This window comes from Microtus pennsylvanicus, chromosome 7 (assembly GCF_037038515.1).
Source record: "Microtus pennsylvanicus isolate mMicPen1 chromosome 7, mMicPen1.hap1, whole genome shotgun sequence".
Taxonomy (NCBI): domain Eukaryota; kingdom Metazoa; phylum Chordata; class Mammalia; order Rodentia; family Cricetidae; genus Microtus; species Microtus pennsylvanicus.
The window spans coordinates 27,891,571-27,915,305 of NC_134585.1; the positions used below are offsets into that span (position 1 = coordinate 27,891,571).

General features: G+C 41.5%; 1 protein-coding gene and 1 long non-coding RNA gene across 3 annotated transcripts in view; one reads left to right on the forward strand and one right to left on the reverse strand.

The window, feature by feature from the left end:
• Window positions 1-513, reverse strand: part of Mrps9 (mitochondrial ribosomal protein S9) — a 49,442-nt gene extending 48,929 nt beyond the window's left edge. Inside the window, exon 1 of the mRNA XM_075980276.1 lies at window positions 347-513. Within this exon, the coding sequence (XP_075836391.1) occupies window positions 347-481 (135 nt within the window). The 5' untranslated portion in view covers window positions 482-513. The remainder of the gene's footprint in view (window positions 1-346) is intronic.
• Window positions 458-23,735, forward strand: part of LOC142854549 (uncharacterized) — a 50,489-nt gene continuing 27,211 nt past the window's right edge. The window contains exons 1-3 of one of the 2 annotated variants that reach the window (XR_012911343.1): window positions 458-647; window positions 7,596-7,675; window positions 10,871-10,947. This is a non-coding gene — a long non-coding RNA (uncharacterized LOC142854549). The remainder of the gene's footprint in view (window positions 648-7,595; window positions 7,676-10,870; window positions 10,948-23,735) is intronic. The other variant, XR_012911342.1, reaches the window with a different exon arrangement.

Below are 23,735 nucleotides of genomic sequence, written 5' to 3' on the forward strand. Positions count from 1 at the left end.
ACTGAAGTTCCACAATGCGAGGCACTTGTATAAAGTCTCTGTCCCCTCTCCACGGAGTAGGTTCCCCACGAAGTCTTCCGGGTGGCAGCAGGGGTCAGCTCCCCTTCTCCCACGGGACCGATTGCCACACCTAGGCAGTCGCTAAGCTCCATCTGCAGGACTCTTTGCCTTCCGGCCCCAAGGCTCAAGAAGAGGCTGCAGAGGAGCCGAACCGCCCACTCCCACACGGGACCTCCGATCTCTCCCCAACACCTCAGGACCGGGGGCCACTACGGACAGCGGGCTACCCGGGAAAGTGAGCAGGCTTCACATCACCCAAACACACAAACTGCCATCGCAGGCTTACCTGGGACCTGGGACCTGCCTGCCAGTCAGTCGCCGAGGTTGTCCAATACCCGGGCCTCTGGCAAAGGCTAACCCTAACCGCGTGAGAGAGCCGATGCGAAAGCGCCCGGCCGCAGGACACACAGGGCGCCGCCATGTTGGCTGGGAGCGAGGGCCTGGAGGGAGGGGCGAGAGGCGGAGCCTAGAGACCGCGCAGGCGCAGACCGCCCAGGCGGAAGCGCTTCGCTAGCTATGGGAGCTAGGGGGCGAGTCCTGCCGCCCGGACTCTCGCCGCTGATGGGTCCTCCGGGCTTTGGCTGCAGGTTGGTTTGCACGTGTTTTTTCCCCTTGCGGCTAGCTGTAGTGGGAAGCTTTGCTCCCTGGACCCTCCTTCCAAATCCTGTTTGAGTCGCGGTCCCACACTCAGACAAGACTTCGTCATTCCTTGCTCCCATTCCATGAGTTTCAAGCTTGCTTTCTTGTCCGCTTGCCTTCCCAGAGCGGCCTTCTTCTTCTCCTCTCGAGCTCGCCAGCTTTCAGGGCTTATGTCAAGACCTTCCTCCAGCTGCGGGCTAACCGTACTCTAAGTTCCACCTCAGTCTTGTGTGGACCCTTAGCTGTGTGACCCACAGACTGACGACACTCACTGCTCTGCTTTGCTTCAGGGCTCCCACTATGGTATTAACTCTGAACTTTGAAAGCAGTAAGAACAGTGTCTCTTTAGACAAGAATTGGCCTTGCCTTCCGGAACTTATAACTCCTAACAGAAACTCTCAGAGTGATTTCAACTAGGTACAAGGGATGGAATAAAGCACTCTAAGAGAAGTTCCAAACACGTTGAAAGGATCAATCTGCATTTAAAATATACACAGAAAATGAGATCAAAGTGACCAAGTAAGAGGCTGAAGAGATGGCTCAGCAGTTGAGAGCACTCGACGCTCTTGCAAAAGACCTGGGTTTGGTCCCTAGCATTCATGTGGCAGATCACATCTGTCTGTAGTTCCAGCTCTGGGGCATCTAACGCTGCCTCTGTATTTCAAGGGCATCAGTCATGTCTGTGGTGTACATATGTGCAAGCCAAACACTCACATATATAAAATAGAAATCTTTTTAAAGTGATGATGTAAGGGCAGGCACCAGACTCTTGTTGCCTCACAAAATAGACCTCTAAGGAAGGGGAAATAACACGATTTCAAAAAAACAGAAGAGAAAAACTCTAAGTGGGATATTTGTTATTAAGAGGAGGAGAGAGGGAGTCAGTTTTTCCCTTTGTTCGTTACTACCTTTTATATTAGTGAAAATCTCTTTAGTCTGTGGCCTGGGTTCAGGATTTGGTGTTTGGAGAGCAGGATTTTTTAGAGCTTACTAAAGAGGTGTTGTGATGCTGGCCAGGGAAGCAGGTAGGCTAGCTGCAGATCGATGGTTTTTCCTCCTTTCCTCCAAATCCATCCCCTACTCTCATCCCCAGCTCTCTAACAGATCTACTGTGTCTCTTGCCGACAGATGGGTCATCCAGATAAAAGCTAAACAGAAATGTCGGAGCATCTGATGTTATAAACCAAAATGGACCTCACAGATATGTACAGAATATTTAACCCAAAACACAGAATATGCTTTTTTTCTTAGCACCTCGTGGAACTTTCTCCAAAATTGACCACATACTCGTACACAAAGAAAGTGAGACTATCTCCTATCTGTTGAGACAGATAGAAGACAATTGAAATAACACCCCATCCTATCTGACCACCATGGATTAAAATTGGATATCAACAACAATGGAAGCAACAGAAAGCTCACAAACTCACCGAAACCAAGCAACTCATGACCGAATGAAAAATAGGTCATGACAGAAATTAAAGACTTTCTAGAAGAGAATGAAGATGAATATCCAACATACCCAAACTTATGGGACACAATGAATGAGGTTTTAATAGGCAAGTTCATAGTACTAAGTATCTACATAAAAAAATTGAAGTGATCTCATACTAGTAATTTAATGGCACATCTGAAAACTATAGAAAAAAAGAAAGGAAGAAAGAAGGAAGGAAGGAAGACATCACATCCAAAATGAGTAGATGGCAAGTAATGAGCAAACTCGGGGCTGAAATCAATAAAATAAAAACAAACAAAAGAAATACAAAGTACCAATGAAACCAAGAGTTGGCTGTTTGAGAAAATGAATAAGACTGACAAATCCTTACCCAAATTAGTTAGAAGGTGAGAGAATATTCAAATTAACAAAATTACAGATTAAAAAAGGAAACATAACTAAAACAGGAAATTCAGAGAGTCATAAGGACATACTTCAAAAACTTCTGCTCCAGTAAATTGGAAAATATAAAAGAAATGGATAATTTTCCTGAGACATACCACCTACCAAACTTAAATCGAGATCAGATAAGCAACTTAAAAAGGCCTATAATTCCTAGTGAAATAGAAGCAGTCATTAAAGTCTCCCAACCAAAAAAAGCCCAGGGCCAGATGGCTTTAGCTCAGAATCCTACCAGACTTTCAAAGAAGAGTTGATGCCAACTCTCTTCAAATTATCCCACAAAATAGAAACAGAAGGAACATTGCCCAATTCATTTAGTGAGGCCACAGTTACTCTGAGACCCACCCCACATACACTCCAACACAAAAGATAATTACAGACCAATTTCCCTTATAAACATAGATGCAAACGTACTCAATAAAATACCTTCAGAAAAATCCAAGAACACATCAAAAAGATCATCCACCATGATCAAATAGACTTGATCTCAGAGATGCAGGGATGGTTCAATGTACATAATTCAATAAACGTAACCCACCATATAAACAAAATGAAAACCAAGATCCACAGGCTCATCTCATAGATGCAGAAAAGACATTTGGCAAAATACAACACTCCGTGATAAAAGTTATAGAGAGATTAGGAATACAAGGGACATACCTCCGCATAATAAAAGCAGTTTAGAGCAAGCCAACAGCCAACATCAACTGAAATGGAGAGAAACTCAAGCAGCTCCACAAATTCAGGAGCAAGGCATGGCTGCACACTCTGTCCATCCTTATTCCATACAGTACTTAAAGTCTTAGCTAGAGCAATAACACAACTGAAAGAGACCAGGAGGCTGTGAATTGAAAAAAAAGAAGTCCAAGTATCTTTACTTGTAGATGATATGATAATGTAAATAAGCGACCTGAAAAATCACACCAGGAAACTCCCATACCTGATAAACACTTTCAGCATAGAAGCTGGATGTAACATAAACTCACAAAAATCAATAGCCTTCCTGTACACAAAACATAAAAAATAAAAAGGACAGTAGGCCACAGAGACAGAAGCATAGAAGAAAACTATGTGAAGATAGAGAAGATTATCAACAACACAAGGTCACACACACACACACAACCAGAAACTAGGAAACAGACCTGGGGCAGATTTTATTCTCATAATTTCTAAGGAAATCGCACTGGACTTGGATATCCAACATTCAGGAACAAAAAGGGATACCTTTGTGTATTTTAAACCACTCAGTTTATGGCACTTCATTATAGAAGTCACAGCAAAAGAACTAGTGTGTTTTACTAGTACTAGTACTAAAACAACTAAACAGTCCCCCAGTTTTTGCTATTCCTTTCCTCAAAAGGTAGAACCCACCCCTTTAGGATCAGCTGACCGAACGATCTGCCTCTGAGAAGCAGAATAACGTGGAAGTCGTCTTTCCAGAGTACTTTGGATTTCCATCTCCTCTTTTCCTCCTCAGGGATCTTTTGGGGGAGAACCTGGATGTTCTCCATCTGAGGTAGCTGCCTGCTCTCAGAGACACAACTAGCCAGAAACTATAGATTTCTGTTACTATCCCTCCCAGAAGTGACCCCTCCCACCAAGACTTCCTATGACTACAGCCTCTAGCCATCTCTAGATTGTCACTTTGGGGCCATCCTGAGCTAGAACCATAGAGTATAGGCACTTGGGTGACATCACAATGAGATAATATTTTAAACCTCTAAAATAGCACATAATTTGTTATGCAGGAATAGATATAACCCATCAACCTGGGAACTGGCCTAAATATACAAGTTCTTCAGTCTACCCCACAAAACTCAGGACTGATTTATCCATTTACAGGGTGTTATCAGATTCCATTTCATCTCTATGATTAATTGTGATAGAACATAACACAAACATCATTTTACTCATTCTAAGCATACAATTCAGTGGCATTAGGTATAGTCTCCTTGCCATGCAAACGTCACTACCACCATGTTCACAATTCTTTCACCTTCCCAAATTGAAGCTCTGTCCTCATCAAGCACTGGCTGCTCAATCATTACATCCCCAGGTCCCTCAAAACCACCATCTTTCTCCTGGATGCATTTGGCACTTCTAGTGACCGTATACAAATGGAATCACACAATGTTTGTCCTTTTATGGCCATCTTAATTCACTTGCAGGAGGCACAATGTGCTTACATTTCAGCCGCAGTATCGTATATGCCAGAATTTGCCTGTTTTTAAGGCTGAAGAAGGTTTCCTTGTGTAGACATAGTATATATATTTTGTTTGACTGATGGCTGAATGATATACATTTAGATTCTTGTCAGCTTTTGGATGTTGTGAATAATTCTGCTGTGCATGTTGGTATATATTAGCAAATACCTGTGTGAGTTCTGGGTTTTAATCCTTTTGGATATGTACCTAGTAATACAGTTGGAGAATTTTTGTTTTTAATGTGAACAGATTTTTTTGAACTTCTATCAACACAGGCAATGCCTACAAAAGAGACTTTGCATTCTATTTAAATCTACAACTTGAAAAGTCTCTCATTATCTACATCCCTCCTAGCTAAATAAACAGTGTGTGGGGGATAAGAAAATGTGCAATGTAAATTTCCCTGAAATGGTAAAATATTTAGGAAGCAATTTCAGTATAGAAAGGCTGTATGTCAAGTTTCTATAATAGTTTTAAAATGAAATCTTCTGAGTCTACGAATCTGTTCTCACAAGATGCATGCATATTGCCATATTAATTGAATTTTGATAAATTGAAAATAGAACAAGTATCTTCTTTGGTTTTAGTCACAGTGTGGCCCAAACCCATCCACTTGTGCTATTTACCTATGAGCTGTCAATTCTGTTTCTTATGAAAGACACAACACACACAGGGAGCTGTCAGTCATCGCTGTTGTGATGCTTCCAGCATCATTTCCCAAGACAGGGTTATCAAAAATAAAACAAATCACGTGCAACAAAAGGGGGAATCAATCATGCCATTTTGATGTGTGATGAAAATACCTTCGATATGTACAAGTTCAGAGTCAATGTACATAGGCCCAGGGACTGCTTAACTTGCTTTATGTAGGCTTTGCATAGCTTTTGTCATTCTGAAAGATGATTTGCTTGTTTGCCTGGCACATGGAAGGACAAGAATTTGATTCCTACACTCTATCCCACCCCCCGCCCCCACCCTCTCAAAAGCATACTAACATTAAAGGAAGTTATGACAATTAGGGGGTGAGTTTTAAAGTAGTTCCAGAGCTGGGGGGATAGATCATTTAAGTAATGTGTTTGACATGCAAACATGAGGATCCGAGTTTGATCCCCAACACCGCATAAATAGCCAGTCATAGTGGTGCACACTGTAATCCTGGCGCTGGGGAGGTGAAGACAGACAGAACCCTGGGCCTCACTGGTCAGCCAGCCTAGCTGAATCAGTGAGTTTCAAGTCCTAATTAAAAATCCCATAATAAAAAAAATTGGTAAATGGTTTAGGAGGTGTGACACCCAAGATATCCCTCAGGCTTCTACACACATGCACGAGTAATTCCTCTACTTAAAATAATAGTGTGCTAAAAATGCATGGCTTGTTTAACTCTGTCTCTTTCTCCTCTCCCCCCTCTCTCACACCGCACACACACACACACACACACACACACACACACACACACACACTGTGGATTGAACTCAGAACCATGATCATGAGTTTGGACTGGATATGTGATTCCCCTGTGACTGTGATTGATGCGGAGTGAATATAAAGAAGACCTAGTAAAAAAGAGCTAAGGATCCAAGACTGTAGACTAGAAATATATAGGATTCTGGGACTTTACAAATAAAAAGAGCGATGAATATCATTGAAACCAGTAAAACCACAAAGGATTTGGCTAATAGACTTACTAATAAAATTCCAGAAAAGTAGAACCTACATTGAAACCCCTCAAGGCATAAAAGAGACTATTTTAGGCCAAATGGAGGAGGTACTGTTTTACACAGCAGGGAAGGTGTCTTAAAAAGTGCATTGCTCATAAGACAAGATAGCACCTGAAAATGTAAATAAGTAGGAGGTAGCAACCCAGGCCTGCACAGTGAGAAACATTCTTAAGTGTGACTTTTGTCTCAGCCTTTAAGGGGAGTATAGACAAGAGCAAGAGGGATCTTGTGTCTACTTCAGAATCAGGATAGGAATTTAGATGGATTGTAGAGACAGTTCTAAGAAATGTAAAAAAGAAATACATTATTTGTATGTTCTCACACACATAACCACATACAAGATAGATGTACATAGATACATCTGTCATGTATGTATGTATGTATCCATCATCTATCTATCATCTATCTATCTATCTATTATCTATCTATCTATCTATCTATTTATCTATCATCTATCTATCTATTATCTATCTATCTATCTATCTATCTATCTATCTATCTATCTATCTATCATCTATCATCTATTTAATCCTATCATCTATATCTAATATATAGGTATATCAATGCAAACATAAAAACATTAGATGGGGATAGAAAGACGGCTCAGTGGTTAAAATCCCACCTGTTTCTGTATTCAGTCTTACTATCCTATGTCAACTACTGTCACAATGCTCCCTACTGCCTGTCTAAGGATATTATATTTATCTGGTTTGTTTGGCAGTGATCAAAAACTGGCCTCCTATTTTATATCGTCTTTGGCCAACAGAGTGTTTTGGATATGTATGTGAAGTTCAAACATGAGTTCCTTCAGTCAATCACATAGCACTTCTACCATGCCCTCCCTAACTTCCTCCTCGGTATCCTGTATCAGGCTGTTCTCAAGTTCACGGTACACCTGTGTTTTCTACGGAATGTTTCCTGAATGATGCATGCACTCACTTCGCGAATCCTCCCCAGTATAGACATGAGCCTCAGAACTGCTCAGACTTTGCTTATTCAGAAATAATTAGAATTCTAAAGTCCAAAGGATTCTTCTAGAAAGGCCCTCCAAGAAACTGGTTATTTCATGATTTGCAGACATGGAATATCCCGTCCAACATTCCCAATGACCTGGCTGCCCAGCTGGCAAGTGGAAGGTGGATGTTTCAGAAATGGAGGTAAGAGGTTAATCTACACAAGGTCTAGTTAATCTTTATCAATATGTATTGAAGCATATTTTTGCAAGGCTCCGGTGACAGGAACCATCTGGGTAGTGAGATGAAACCTGCCTTTCAGCGGCTTATAACCTTATAGGGGGAAAAGATATTCACATAAATAGAATTCTAGAGAAACCGTGATAGAATCACGAAAGAATTGCAAAGTAATTTAAGAAAGCAAGAAGGAAAACATTGCTTCCTGCCAAATGGATCAAGATGGCTTTGTTTCCTAAACGTTTTACAGAGCTGCAAATCAAAATAAAGAAACTGTCTAACTCATTTCTCTTCTTTGGTGCGGAGCTGCTTCTAAACTTTCTGAGAGCGATTCAACCATCCCATTTTTATACCTGCAAGGTAGAATTTTCTGTCTCAAGTCATCAAATCATGTGATTAAAAATTATCCTTCAATATCCTTAAATGACTCTTACGCATTTGCATGCCACCTTTCCTATTTCCACCGAAGAACATTCCCAGCCATTTTCCAAGTGTTTTTCCAAAATCAAGAATCAGATCTGATATCTGAAATTGTGTCCAATTTCAAAGATCGGATCATCACCTAGCATGTGATTAAACTCTTTATGAATAGACTTTGCTGTGATTAAATTGTAAACACCTGCATGATGCTATTTTGACTTGAGACTGTCTTAAAGGAACACTTTATTCTGAGAAATATAGATTTCTTGAAATAAGCATATCATTTTGCAACCAAGCTGTTAAGGAGACTCTTAATGACCCTTGAAGCTTTGACATACTTACATTTATATGATAACTCCATGTTTTTCTGTCATCCTAATTATATGTTGAACATACTGTAGATATACATTGGTGACCTCAGGGCAAGCAGCTGTCAAATAATTATATATTCTTAATCATTTCTTTTTCATTCAGGTCAGCATGTTTGTTTGTGTTTTAAGAAACCAAAAATTTAATTTAGAAATTGACATGCTCATATTATTTATAGGATGATCAAGCTGATAACATAAATTGGTATGATTTCTGCATTTTCAAAACAAATATGTGTACGTTTGACCTATTGTTGAAAGAAGAGATCTTGAGAAGCACGATAGAATGTTTAGCCTTTGACATTCCATTTGGTATGGTAATAATATATGATGACAACAGGAATGGTAATGAAGGCTGGTGGGTCGGCTCAGTGGGTAAAGGTCCTTGCCTCTCAGCCTGATGACCTGAGTTCAGTCCCTGGAACCAACATTGTAGAAAGGGAAAACTGTTTCCCAAAAGTTGCCCTCTGACTTCCATATACACAGCATGGCATATGCATACACACACACACACACACACACACACACACACACACACACACACCACACATTTAATAATACTGGGAGCAAATGTTGTAGATGCATGTCTTGCTAATAATAGAGACTCTTGCTAAATGATGGGCATGACCATGTGTTTAATCACCTTGCATCCATTTATGTGGCCAGTTGGAGGCAGCAAAAACAACTCTAACTAGTTACAGTGGAAAGGGATAAACTCCACTCACGTGTTCATTAACTTGCATGATCATTGAAAACGAAGGTAGCCTTGGCCACAGTTGGACTTTGGGAGTATCTCCCAGCCCCTGCAACTTCATTGCCTCTCACAATAACAGGGAAAACTACGTTGAGTCCACCTGCTCTCCATCACTGAACTCAGCTAGCTTTTTGTCTCATTTGAATGTCTCTGAGAGCAGACACTTCTATCGTCAGCTCTAGACTGACATGTTAACAATATAAGAGCAGTAACTGTTGAACTATTTTGCATGCTGCTCCAGGATGGACCATTTTCCCGGCAGTATCCAGAACATGGGTTTTTTTGTTTGAGTGTCTGTGTGTGTGCTTGTGTGTGCATGGGTGCGTACATGTGTACATACATGCTAATGCAGGCCAGAGGATAACCTTGGGTATTCTTCCATAGGAGTTGCCCACCTTGTTTGTTAAGTTAGCATCTCTCACTGACAAGGCTAGGCTGGCTGGGCACCCATGTAGGCTCCCCATTTCCACTCCAGGAATGCATGATTACAAACGTATAAAACCACGCCTAGCTTTTCCTGGGGTGTGAGGGTGGAATGCATGTCCTCATATTTGCAAAGCAAGCATTTTTTTTTCTCGGCTGAACCACATCTTCAGTCTCCATAGATGCTCTAGAAGGAAGGACGTTGGAATGGAAATTGAAACTTAACCTACCGCTTTTGAGACAGCCACTTAATGAGCACACTGCAGAGAAGTCTTAAGGATCCACTAAGTGACTAGTTGAGAGGAATTTGAGGTCCTTTCAAAGACTGTAAGAACATGGGCCATATCTGCTCTCTATATGTGGTATTCCTGACCTGGTAGTTATCCCTTTTGCCTTTCTCCACCTTTCTTCAGTAGCCAACATCCATCTATAGATTATTCTGTAACTTTTAAAGTCCTGAGGGTATTAACTTACAAATTTGTAATGTTGTTCCCTTACCTGAATTGAGAGTGTGCACTGAGATTTTTGTGAGTACGTTTGTGTGCACCTTCTATAGAAACTGACAGTTAAATATATTTGGCAGTCCTAAGAGGGACTGGCCATTACACATTACAGTGTGATTATGTGGTGAAGTTGTTTTCCTCTATATCCATCCATCTATCCACCATCTCTCCATCCGTGCATCCATCATCTCTGCAGTACTAGGGCTCAGATCCCTTCCTAATTCATGTGAGCAAAACTCATAGAAACCAAAGAAGCACACACAGGGCCTTCTTGGGTTTGCATTAGGTCCTTTGGGTATATATTACGCTTCCAGTTCAGTGTTTTTATGAGATTCCGAGTGAGTAATTGAGTGGTTCTCAGATTCTTGGGCCTTCTCTTGGGCTCTTTTCCTTGTATTAGTTTGTCTTGTCCAACTTTGATGGGATGGATTTTGCTTTACCTTATATTTTATTTTGCTATATTTTATTATTATCACTTAGCAGCCTGTTTTCTAATGAGAGACAGAAAGGGAGTGGATCCAAAACTGTATTTTATATGTAACAGTATTTTGTGTGAAAAAGAATAATTTTCAATAAGAGGAAAAAAGAATTGAAAATAAGCTGAGCTATGGACAGGAAGCAGTAGCATGACATTCTCTCTCATTGAGACCCTTGCAACTACTGTTCTAATTTTTGTCCTTATGAATGTAACTAGGTACCTCAAAAAAGGAAAAGAGGATGGAGACATGGCTCAGCTGCTAAGATCATTTGTTACTCTTCCAGAGGACCCAGGTTTGTTTCTCAGCACCCACATTGAGCATCTCATAGCTGACTGTACCTGCATTTCAGATCTAATACACTCTTCTGGTCCCTGCAGGAACTATACGTACTTGGCACACATACAGGCAAGAAGGCACACACACACACACACTCAAATAAATATTTTTACAAAGCAGAACAATTCTGTGTTCTGTGACCCGTTTGTGTGTTTCACTTAGCGTAATGGTTCGCAGGGTTCATCTAGGCTGCAACACGTGCCAGGATTGCCTTTATTTTAAAGACTGAAAAATCGCCTATCAAAGGAAAAGACCACGTGTTGCCTGAGTGTTGCTCACTGGCAGAGCACTTGTCCTGAAGGCCCAAGGCCCCGGGTTCAATCTCAGCTCAGAAAACTGAACACAAACAAAAGGTACATGTAATTACCTTGTTACCCACCTGATTGCTGATGGAAACTGGCTTTGCTCCCATGTTTTCGCTTGTAAATAACATTGCAATGCGGCTACTGTTCACTTGGAAGATTTTTTTAACAACACGATTCTCAATCTATTTGTATTTCTTTGTTTAAAATCTCTTAGAGATGATACATATTTGGATCATTTTATTTGTATGCTCTCAATGGAGATTTTAATTTAGTTACATTCAAAACAATTCTATTTTCTACCTGTATTTGTAGCTTTTTGTCCATTTCCCATATTGTTGCCTTTTTGTTTGGTTAACTTTTATTATCTGCAGTGGGATATCTTAATTTAATCCTTTCTTTCTTGTTCATTCTATAGATATTTTCTTTGTGGTTAACATGGAAATTACATCTAATTGCTAAAATTATCAATAATAAAACTCTCCTCTCTTAACAGTAGTATAGTTATTAATGTCACAAACTTACAATTTTTAACATTGTAGGTCCGAAGCTCAAAAACATATTTATTGAGTTTTATGCATTGATTCTTTAAATATGTAGAAAACCAAGTGAGAAGATTATAATGATAACCATGGTAGTACCAACTTTTAGACTGGTAATTATTTTTAATGTATTTGTCTTAAGTCATGTAGGGAAAATAATGGATATAAACATATGTCAAACACTATTAGCCCTTTTTTCTTTTTTCCTTTCTTTTCCCTTTCTCCTTGCCTCCCTCCCACCCTCCCTCCCTCCCTCCCTCCCTCCCTCCCTCCCTCCCTCCCTTCCTTCGTTTTTTTGGAAACATTGTTTGTCTGTGTAGTCCTGGCTGTCCTGAAACTCTCTCTGTAGACCAGGCCAGTCTAGAATCAGATTCACTTGCCTCTGCCTTGTAAGTGCTGGGTTTGAAGGTACACACCACCACACCTGGCTAAACTATTAGCTTTTCTAATTGCCCATGTACAGGTCATTACCAGTTGCAGATCATGGCTTATGGGTTCTGGGTCCCTGAAGCTTTTCCTTAGCTAGGAATATCTTCATAACTCCTCAGGGCTTTTCTTTTGTTCTTTCTTTCTTCTTGTTGATTCTCTGTGGATTTCACATCATGCATTCTAATCCCACTTATCTTCCCATCTTCTCGAATGTGCTCTGTGTCTTTGCAACCTCCCCAAAAATCAAAACCAAATTGAAAACAAACAAAAAAAAAAACAAGAAAAAGCAAAAACAAACAAAAACCAGAAAAAAAGAAACTTATTGTGGAAGATAGAGTGTGGTTGTCTTAATTAGGGTTACTATTGCTGCGAAGAGACACCATGGCCGTGGTATCTCTTATAAAGGAAACATTTAATTGTGGTTCAGAGGTTACAGTTAAGAGGTTGAGCATGGTGGCGTGCAGGCAGGCATGGCGCTGGAGAATAGCCAAGTGTCCTACGTATAGCAGACAACAGGAAGTCAACTGAGAGTCACCTTGTGTGGTATCCTAAGTATAGGAAGCTTCAAAGCCCGCCACCACAGCGACATTTTTCCTCCAACAAAACCACATTTCCTCCAACAAGGCCACACCTCTTAATAATGCCATTTCCTTTGGGGACCATTTTCTTTCAAACCACCACAGTGGTCCATTGAGTCACACAGTTTACCCTCCAGTCCATTCTTCTTCACTCACAAGTGTTCATTGCCACAAGTCATAGGTCTGACTCCAGGCCTCTGGTTTCATGGGCTCTCGTGGGGCTCATCCTGGATGTCCTGTTGTTGTCCTGTGTCATGGAGGTCCTGCTGTTTTGGATCTGTAGGTTCATCCCCTTGACATGCTCTGACAGTTCATAGATGAGGTGGATGTTAGAGTGGGCCAACTCGGTTCTGGTTCTGGGTCAGGGAGGTTAGGTGGGTTGGTCAGCTCGTTAGCTTTTCCTCATCCTCACTGCCCAGACAAGTTCTCCAGCATTGCCTCAACTAACTCCTTTGATGCAGCCTACAGCTCTTGTGACCAGTTCTTCTGCTCTTGGGCCCTCGGATCCAGACTCCCCTAACTTATATCTCCAGAGCCAGCTCTATTGTTTTTCCCAGGCAAGATGCAGGGTCCTCTCTTCTGATTGTTGTAGGGGGAAATATGAGAGGGTGGTGGGGTCTCCTGCTCTCATGCCTCTCATACCACACCTGCACCTCTGAAAACAGGGTCCACTCTAGCGTGCTGCCCAGGCGGGGTATAGGGTTCATTCTCTTGTATGCTACCGCTGGTGTGAGGCAGGCTTGGTTCTCTCACTCTAGAGACCCTGGGGCCAGCTCTCTCGCATCCCATTTGTAGCGAGGGGTGGAGGGGGAGGGCATCTTTCCCTCATCCATGCCACCACATGGCAGACAAGGGTCAGAGTGGAGGTCAGCTCTCCTCCTGTACCACCACTGTAAACACAGCTACAGAGTCTTCGCTAATACTGTTGGAAGCTGAGATCCACCAAAGTTTAACTGTAATTCTCTGGAAGTTTGAGATCTTCCGTGGACTCCAGAGTTCCAAAATGGCTACGCTGCAAGATCCTACTTAGTTGGTTCAGTTTAAGTTCTTTTGTGAAGATCTTAAAAGTATGCTCCAGCAGATGGTTGTCCACCACGCAGGGCTATTCTTAGATGGGAAGCAAACACTACAGTGAGTTAAACCTGACCTAAGCCTTCTATTAAGAAGTGATATCTTCTTGGTAGAAGGGAGGCCAACAGCATCACAAAAACCATTCTTTTCTAAACTCAGAGGCTGAAGGTCATCTTTCCATCACTCTAACAAGTACCCTAGACAATCAATGTTCAAAGAGAAAGCTTGGCTCACGTTTTGCAGGACTACAGTCTATGTAACATTTGGACTGTGTTAAGGCTGGTGGGAATGAATATGTGTGGTGGGGCAAAAGCGCTCATCTGATGACCAGGAATGAAAGAAATAACTGGGGTCAGGATCCCATGACCTCCTTTAACTATTCCAATGACTCAACGACCTCCCTCTAGGCTTTGTCTCTCACAGATTCCATCTCCCCATGATGCCACCTGGCTATCAAGTCTTTAGTACATGTGCCTTGGGGGACTTTCAAAACCCAAACTATCACACTGAATAAAAGGTTTTGTTTTCTGCAGTTGTCAGTCAGATGACTTTCTTGACAATTAAATTTACTGAAGAATTTTATAGAGAAGGGAGAGGGACTTGAACAAAATGTCCAGATGTCATCTGTTAAAAAATGTTTTATGGAGACAATAAAAAATAACATCAACAAGCACTAAAATTTTAATTAAAATATGATTTACAATGCTGCTCTGCCCCGCTACAAGCATTCTTATTGGTAGAAAATAACATTGCTCATATCCTTAGGACACTCGAATACCCCCATTTGACTCTTTTAGTCTCCCACCCAGAACTGCACTCTGCTCTCTTTTCTATGCCCAGGAGCATGGAATTCTCTTCAGTGCTTCCAAATCCACAGTATCAATCCCTCCCTTTCATTGCTGGCTCCATCACTAAATAGATGTATATTATGTTCTCTTGCCTTCTGCTCTGAATATTCCAAGTATTGCATTTCTGTCAATTCATTGATTGAAGAGCTTCCCTCACAGAATGTTGACAGCTGTTTCAGGCATTTACTAAATAACTCGGGTAACAGCTGCAAATGGATTGGCTAAAGAAGATTTGGTACCATGTCATTAACATTCATCAGATTCACCCAGTTCCATTGAAAAACCCCTTCATCACAAAAGTTGACTAGCAGGAAGCCGTTCTCAGGAAGCTTGCTAAGAGTCCAAACAGGACTGGCTAGTGCTTAGCTCTCCACTAGCTGGCTTGGAGTGGAAAGCATTGATATGCTTGCTGTCAAGTAAGTTAGAATGCTGTCTATAACTAACTTTGTCTCTTTTGTCTCCTTTGTCCATGTGAGAAAAATACAGAGAATTAATATGTGTACTGCACACACAAATCCAGGGGTCTGGCTCACTGAGGAGGATGCTGGTTTCATATAATGCGCTATAAAGCCCTTGTACTTGAGCAGATGGAATTCCCCAGACATACAGTGGAAGTGACCTCATCACCTCACTCATTAGCTTTGTGAACACACAGGACTGTCTTCATGGGAAAGAAAAACTTATGTATCTTAGTCACCACGAAGCTCAAAAGTGTACTAAAATTCTACAAGTAAACATCCAAATACTACTGATAGATATTTAGTGTGGTGTAATGAGCATTTTTTCGTTCTTCCTAGATGTTTAATATAATGTTATTTGACTGCATAATTCTTACATAATTGTAAGAATAAACTTTAAATTAAAATACATAAAGGACAAGCTACTTTTAGAGGTAAAAAAAATCCCTGATCTGTCAACTATCATAAAATAATCTTCAGTTTGAAAGGAACCTTCCCAGGGGCTGATTCCACAGATCTATAAGTAGATATTACAGTTTTTGTTGTGTAAACAGTTCAAGGATTTTAAAATAATTTGTACTCTTTAAGAGAGGATTCTCAAACATGGATTTGTGTTAAAAATGATAATATGTGATTATTACTCAAGCTGAAAGGATGAATATCTGTACAGCAAAACTTAATATACATAATGGATAGAATGGTGCATTTAACTCAGTCTGTCAGGTTTCCGGATAACGGAATTTGTTCAGACGACTCGGCCAACAAGAATTTATCTATCCTTGTTGTTTTAGTTAGGTTTCTATTGCTGTGAAGAGACACCATGACCACAGCAACTCTTATAAGGGAAAACATTTAACTGGGCCTGGTTTATAGTTTCAGAGGTTTAGTCCATTATCATCATCATGGCTATAAGCACAGTGTCATATGCACAGACAGTACTGGGGAGGTAGCTGAGAGTTCTAGACATCTGGATCCACAGGCAGCAGGATCTGGCTTGAGCATTTGAAACCTTATAACCCACCCCCAGTAACGGACTTCCTTTAACAAAGTTGGGCCTGCTCCAACAGGGCCACAAGTCCTAATAGCACCCCTCCCTAAGGCCTATGGGGGCCATTTTCATTCAAATCACCACGCTCATCTTTTCACTTTGTTGAAACAGCTCAGGGCTTCTTTTGAGCACTGCTCCTCTGCTCAGATTTTTCCCATTTCAAGGGTTGGATATTGACCTCATCTTTGAGTCTTTCTCCCTTTTTTTTGAGCTCCTCTAATGCACTGGACCTAGCTTCATTCTGTCATCTAGTCTGTGAGCCCTTGACATAGAGCACAAGACATTTTTCATTTGGCATGATGGCCTTCTTAATTTTTACTTCCTATCACTGACTAATGGTTCTTTGCTTCAGCAGCCTTACTGGGGTATGATTGACATACATACACTGTACCTATTTAAAGAATACAACTTGATGCATTTTTTTCTGGAAAACCACCATACTGATTTCCAAAGTGGCTGTACAAGTTTGCACTCCCACCAGCAATGGATGAGTGTTCACCTTACTGCACATCTTCTCCAGCATAAGCTATCATCAGTGTTTTTGATTTTAGCCTTTCTGACAGATGTAAGATGGTATCTCAAAGTCATTTTCAGTTGCATTTCCATGATGATAAAGGATGCTGAGCAATATCTTATTATGAAATAAATAAATATCTTTCAGCCATTTGATTTTCTTCTCTTGAGAATTCTCTGTTTAGATCTGTACCACATTTTTTAATAAGGTTATTTGGTATTTTGGTGTCTAGTTTCTTAGGAGACATGGAGTTGGTGAAGATATTTTTACATTTGGTAGGCTGCCACTTTTTCTTATTGACTGTGTCTTTTTTTTTTAACAGAAGCTTCACATTTTCAGGAGGTCCCATTTATTGATTGTTGCTCTGAGAGTCTGTGCTACTGGTGTTATCTTTAGGAAGTGGTCTCCTGTGCCAATTCATTCAAGGCTACTTCCCCCTTTCTCTTCTATCCGGTTCAGTGTACCTGGATTTATGTTGAGGTGTTTGATCCATTTGAACTTGAATTTTGTGCATGAGGATAGATAAGGATCTATTTGTATTCTTCTACCTGTAGATATCCACCATCTGTTAAGGATGCTTTCTTTTTCCATTGTACAATTTTGACTTCTTTGTCAAAAATCAGATGTTCATAGATGTGTGGATTAGTAGCAGGGTCTTTGATTCAATTCCACTGGTCCACATGTCTGTTTTTATACCAATACCAAGTTATTTTTATTATTGTAGCTCTATAGTAGAGCTTGAAGTCAGAAATGGTGATGACTCCAAAAGTTCCCTTATTATACAGGATTGTTTTGGCTATAATGGGATTTTTGTTTCTCCATATGAATCTGCGATCAACCTACACTCATGTTTTCAAGTTATGGCCCTTAGACCTTGTTTTATTTTCTGTTGCACAATTTTTCCTGGGAAGACATGCATGAACACCTGTTGCCTAGATAGAGCACTAACGGACCAAGTTCCACACAAGCCTAGCTTGGCGAGACAACAGGTTGGTTTGGAGTTATTTATAGGAACATGAACGAGGAGTTAACTTATAGGAACTTGGTGAACCTCTAGGGGCTACAAAACTGAAAACCCCACCCCAGCATGCACGGCGATTCATAAAACGATAGCCCAGGAGCTCCTTGCTCACCTTTTTAGGTGGCTCTACAGAAGTGTCCCTCTTCCCCTGCAGTTTTCTGTAAGCTCAGGGAAGATCCTTTTGGTCCTGTTGTTTTCTGAGCATCAACAGTTTTATAAGTTCACTTAACTTCCTGGATGTTACTAGCTTTCTTCCTCCCTCCAGGAGGGAGTGTTTCTATTCCTAGGACACAGCGACACAGTACTCTCTTTGGAGAGAACATTGTGTTTTCCCTTGACAGAGGTCAGGATGCGTTGGTTTTCTAGCATCGATGTGTGACATTATGCTAGAAGATTGCTGGCCAGGAACATTCTCCCAAGCTCAGGACCGAGAGTTTCCATTAGAGGTCTTTGTTACATAAACAGGATTGATGAACGAGTGGCCATCTGGTCACCTTGAGGAAAAGAGATAGAGATGTGAGAAGGGAATGCTGGTTAGATTCTGAAACCTGGGTTATTACTTGGAATATAGAAAAAGATTAAAGCTCACGAGAGAAAGATGCTTCTACTTTTATTTACTTATTTATCTTTTGAGATTAAAGCCCAGTATGATCTACAATTCATGCCTTAACCTCTAGAGTCCTAGAATGACAGATTCAAGCCCAATGCAAAAAGGTTTTTAATGAAGGAAACGGCTAATGAACAATTTAAAGTTTTACTATGTAAATATACAGCGAGCCCCATCTATAAACTTTTATAAAATATACACAGTTGTGGGCTGACTGTGGTTTCTCTCCAATTCACATTGAAAAGACAGTGACCTCCTAAGCCCTAGCACTTCAAATGACAAATCTTTAAGTTGATAATTGTACTAATTTTCTAACCATTGCCTTGAGAAAAATATCATGACCAAACAAAATAGCTTGAGGGAGAAAAGGGTTTATTTCAGTTTATATTCAGTCAAGAAAAGAAGCCACACGAATAATGAAGGCAGAAACCTGAAGGCAGTAACTGAAATAAAGTCCACAGAAAAACCCGGCTTACTGGCTTGCTTACCATGAATTACTCAGCTGTTTATACAACCAACCTGCCCATGGGTGGCACCGTCCACAGTGGTCTCAGCCCTACCACATCGACCATCAGTCAAAAAGAATGCTCTTCACAGACTCACCTACAGGCCACACTGAGGGAGGTGTTTTCTCAGCTGAGGGACCTTCTTTCCAGATGATTTCAACTTGTGTCAAGTTAGGTGGGGGGGCACAATAATTAAATTAAAATGGACTAATTAAGTGATCTCCAGTACAATATGTCTGTTGTTCTTTTAAGAAAAGACTAATGCAAACACATGCTTAGTGGGCGATCATGTGAAGGCACAGGAAGAAGACAGTTATACCAGAGTGAAAAACCCCAAGAGAAAAGGATCCTACTGACTCCTTGACTTTCAGCTTCCCGGATCAAGGGGAAATGCATTTCTGTTGTTCAAAGAAACTAGTCAAGTTACTTCCTAATGGCGTGCTTAGCAATCTAACATAACAAGATGTAGTTAGTGAGGGTGACTCAGTTAAGGGCATGCATGGCTTGTGAGCAGAAATCAGGCTAGCGCAGAGTCCCAGAGCAGAGGCAAGCTGTTCAAGGCAGCATCCTAGAGTTGAACACCACCTTGAGAAAGCGAAGAATCTGTGAGATGCTTCAGGAGAGATTTGTGCATGCCTGGGAAGTTCGGAGCATGTTATGGAGACTCAGCTGTCCCATAGACCTCCGCCACGCTTTGAAGATTCAAAAGGAAAACCTCTTCTCCATAAAAGCAGCTTCCTGCTTGCCTGCTTCTGGCTGGTGACTACAGACTGAAACTTTCCACTTCCCAGAATTCTCCTAGTCTGGTTGCCCCACCTATACTTCCTGCCTACCTACTGGCCAATCAGTGCTTTATGAAACCAATACAAATGACAAATCTTTACAGAATACAAGAGCATTCTCCCACAACAACACTTCCTGATGTAGGAGACTGGAATCTACTTTGGCAAATGCTTGCTTAAATGAGGAGTTAGCAACAGAGGTTTATGAGCCAAACCCCACTCAACTATTTCAAATACCACGTCACTCTAGCCAGAGCTAGAGATAGAGAGTTGGAAGAGAGTTTCTAAAATCTAAAATGGTCACTAAACTTTACTGAAATGAATGAATCAATCTCATAACAAAGAACACTCCCCACCCAACCCCCACCCACAGCCACACATTCAGAAGATGAAACTACTCTGCTGCCAGGGGTAAAGGCCGGGAAGATCATGGAGGGTGGTCTGTATTCTAGCAGTGTGAATCGCTATAAACTAAACCCTGGCAATTTGCAGGTCCTCACGTGTTCCTCGTCTACTTCCCTGCTGGGATGTGCTTCTGACTGCCTTCACCTACAGTCTCAAGCTTCAGATCTTCCCTCTATTTGCCATCACCTCGTCTCCTCACTTATTTCCAGGCTCCCCCCTTTCTACCTGTTCTCAGCTCTTAAATTACTATTGCGAAACCGAAAGGCATGCTACTTTGTAAGGAGTATGGATTTACTTAGGTGGGGCGATCCTGGAAGTGCAAGATCCAGAGGGCACAGTGTAAGCTTTGATGAGCCCCTCCGGATTGCATCATGCAGGAGTGTGTGGCTCTAGGTGTTGAGTTTCTCTCCTTTCTACAAGGCCAGCAGAATTCAATGATTGTATCATGGGGTTGCATCCCGGTGCTCGATCTAATCTAATCACTTTCCAGAGACTCATCTCTCAACACAGTCAGGTTGCATTTCTGCCCTCTCAATACCATTGACGTGAGATTTTGAGGCTCACACATTTTTGTGGGTTCTGGGGAGACAAGACGTAGTCAAACTGTGTGGTCTCATGGAAGCTAGAACTTCCCTTTGGGTTTCATGCTGACCCCATCAGCTTTTCCCTTTCACTTAAAAATGTCCTACTGCTTTGTGGCTACCAAGGACACTGGTAAGAAGGGCACTATCATTAGCGAGAGGTTTGCTTTCATCTATATATGCTTTAAGAATTCCCAGTCATTATGCGTCTCTCAAGTGCTTCCTTCCTGTGCTCCTAATGAAGGTTTAATCTGATCAACTGCTCACGAAACTTCCTTGGGTAGAATCCAATCCAATACTCACATCATACGCTCAAGTTCATTACTTCAGCATTGTAGTCTTCAAACCGCTGTGTTCCTCTGCTTGCTTTCTTTTAAAAAAAGAAGTATTGAATATAATTTAATGTATTTTCAAAAATGAAAGAAATATGAAACATTTCACCAGAGAGATGATAAAAATATAAATCTGATAGGGGACGGTCAAATCAAAGAACCTCAGACACCCCACAGACATAAGATTTTTATAGCAATACTGCCATGCTGGTGGTGCATAAATTCATTTGATGGAACTCTTGGGCTTGTTTCATTATCAAATGAGAGTGAATGATCCATATATCCTCCCAGTCAACACTTTCTTCTCTTCCTGTAGTGCTGTGTGGTGACGGAATCCAGGGCCCACACTAGGCAAGTGCTCTGTCTCTGAGTTCCAAGCCCCGTCCCTGACCTAGTTTAGTCTTGAACAACTAATCAAAGTATGATGTTGGTGATTTTTTTTTCTAAGTTAGATGCTCTTAATCATATCCAGGAGGTAGAATTCAGGTTTTAGTTTGTTACAAGTTGATACTTTTTATTATGATTAGATAAAAGTTTTTAATCTATACTTTCTAAAACTAATGAGGTGTGTGTATCATAGGGTGATGCTATTGGGCATGCTACTGATACTGATTGCTTGGCATGGAGAACTTTCAATTCCCACTATTCGGTCTGCCCGTAAATAGATGCCTTAAATGGTCCTGTGATAAAGGGCCACGACTGAAAGCTGGCAATTTCCTTTAGATCCTCACTGAGATTTGATAATTCTCCCCCTTGTTTCTTAAAAGCGATACTGATGAAAGATTACTCCAAGCCGGGTCACCTCAGTCTAATCTAATGATCTGAACAACCTACACAGACTCTCTCTTGTCAGGTATCTGGCTCTTCCCTCTGTTCTATTTGAAACTGCTGCTGAGTTTCATCTGCCTACTTACCCCCACCCCCACCCTGTGCTATGTATCCCATATTCTGGAATTAACACTTTTATGCTATTGTTTCCCCATAGTATGTATTTGTGTAAAATGTACACTGAATTTACCATGGATTGTTTTTCGTTTTAGAAAGAAAGGAGTCTTTCCTGGATCAATGATCCCTAAGATGCGCAAGTCAAGGAGCAGTCAGGGTCATAGCCCAAGCTGGCATGTACTCTGTGGCAGAGACCCTTATATGTTTTGTGGGGTATTCACCAGAGAAGACAGCTTGACCATGGGTTTAAGTCAGTAGCAAGTCTTTATTAGCAGGTTGGTGACCACACTAGGTGTTTGAGACTCCAGTGTCACCCCAAGACTTTCTCAAGATGAGCATTTAAGCATAAAAACCATGTTCTGGGTTGGCATACTTCAGTTAACAAGAACAGTTAGCCAGAAGCAGAACTACAGAAGCCAAAAAGCAAAGTTAATACATTTAGAGACTTTCCCAGAACTATGGACTTTGATGGATTGGTTAGGCCTTTGTTTTAGTTTTGGCAGGTGGTACTGCCTACGCGATGAGTTTTACAGCCTGAATGGTGCTTTCACCATGGAGTCAGCTGTGATAAGGCCTCAGGGTCTACTAAGTTCTAGGGCACTGTTACATGGAAGTGTTGTCTTAGCCATGTCTTCTCTCTGGACACACAGATAGATGTTGGTCCTGCAGCTGGTTTGTAAACTCTGAACTCCTTCCTTCTCTCCTATATTTTTTGTACCTACTGTCTGGTATCACCTCTCAGCTTCTAGAAGCTTCTCAACCACCTGAATCCAAGGAGTGCCCACAGTACTTATATAGACAGTATAAACACAGGAGGCGGCCTTACCTAGAACTGGAAGGACAGAGGAGAGGGCCTGGGGTTCCTAAGATCTAAACCCGGGCCTGTGAGGAGGAATGTGAGCCAGGTATCTCAGAAGAGATAAAATGCAATTGGTTGAAGTCTCATGGGCTTTCCCCCACCCACTGTGACATGCCCGTTGCTGCTGCCCTTGCTCTGCTCAGGTTTAGGCAGTCACACTGGTGAGGCTTCATGGGTGTAGCATTCCCAGCCAAACTCAGTTTTACGGCAGTCACACAAGACTCTTCTGACTTTTACAGCCTTTCTGCCCTCTCTTCTGCAATGTACCGTGGGCTCTCCCCCGGCTCATCTGAGGCTTCTGCAGGTGGGACCCGGAAAAAGGAACACATTGCCTCCCTCTTCACCTTGTTTCTGGTGCTTCAGACCCACAAAGCTTAGTGGAGAAGGAGAACAGTTTGCCCCAAGAGCACATGCTCTCTGCTGCTGGCAGATTTAAACTGTATTCTTTATTTTGCAGGTGGTTCTACGGAGTATCTCATCACTGTGGCCTTTGGTTTGTAGTTCCTTCAACATGTGGGCTACAGATGAGAATTCATGTTTTTTTTTTTCTTAGCATACCTTTTCCAGAGAAACTTCCCAGTGTTCACAGTTCAACTTGTCACCTGTAAGTCTGCAGTTTCTGACAAAAGTCAGCTGTTGTCATCAGATAAGGATTGGTGGAGGCAGTGTTCCTTTAATGGGAAGGAAGAAGGAGGGGAAGGAGGCCCTGTTGGTGTTGGCATCGGGCATGCCTACTTTTTCCCATGGGGCAGCCATTGTCTGTAAGAAGGTATTCCAATCCCAGCTCATTGGGCTTGACAGCAGGAAGTGCCCTGGTCTGGTCCCTGTCTGGCTCTTCTGGAAAAGCTGTCTCATTTGCTATAGGTTGAAGGGGCTGAGTTAGTTCAGGAGCCAGGATTCCCCTTCCTCTAGAGCA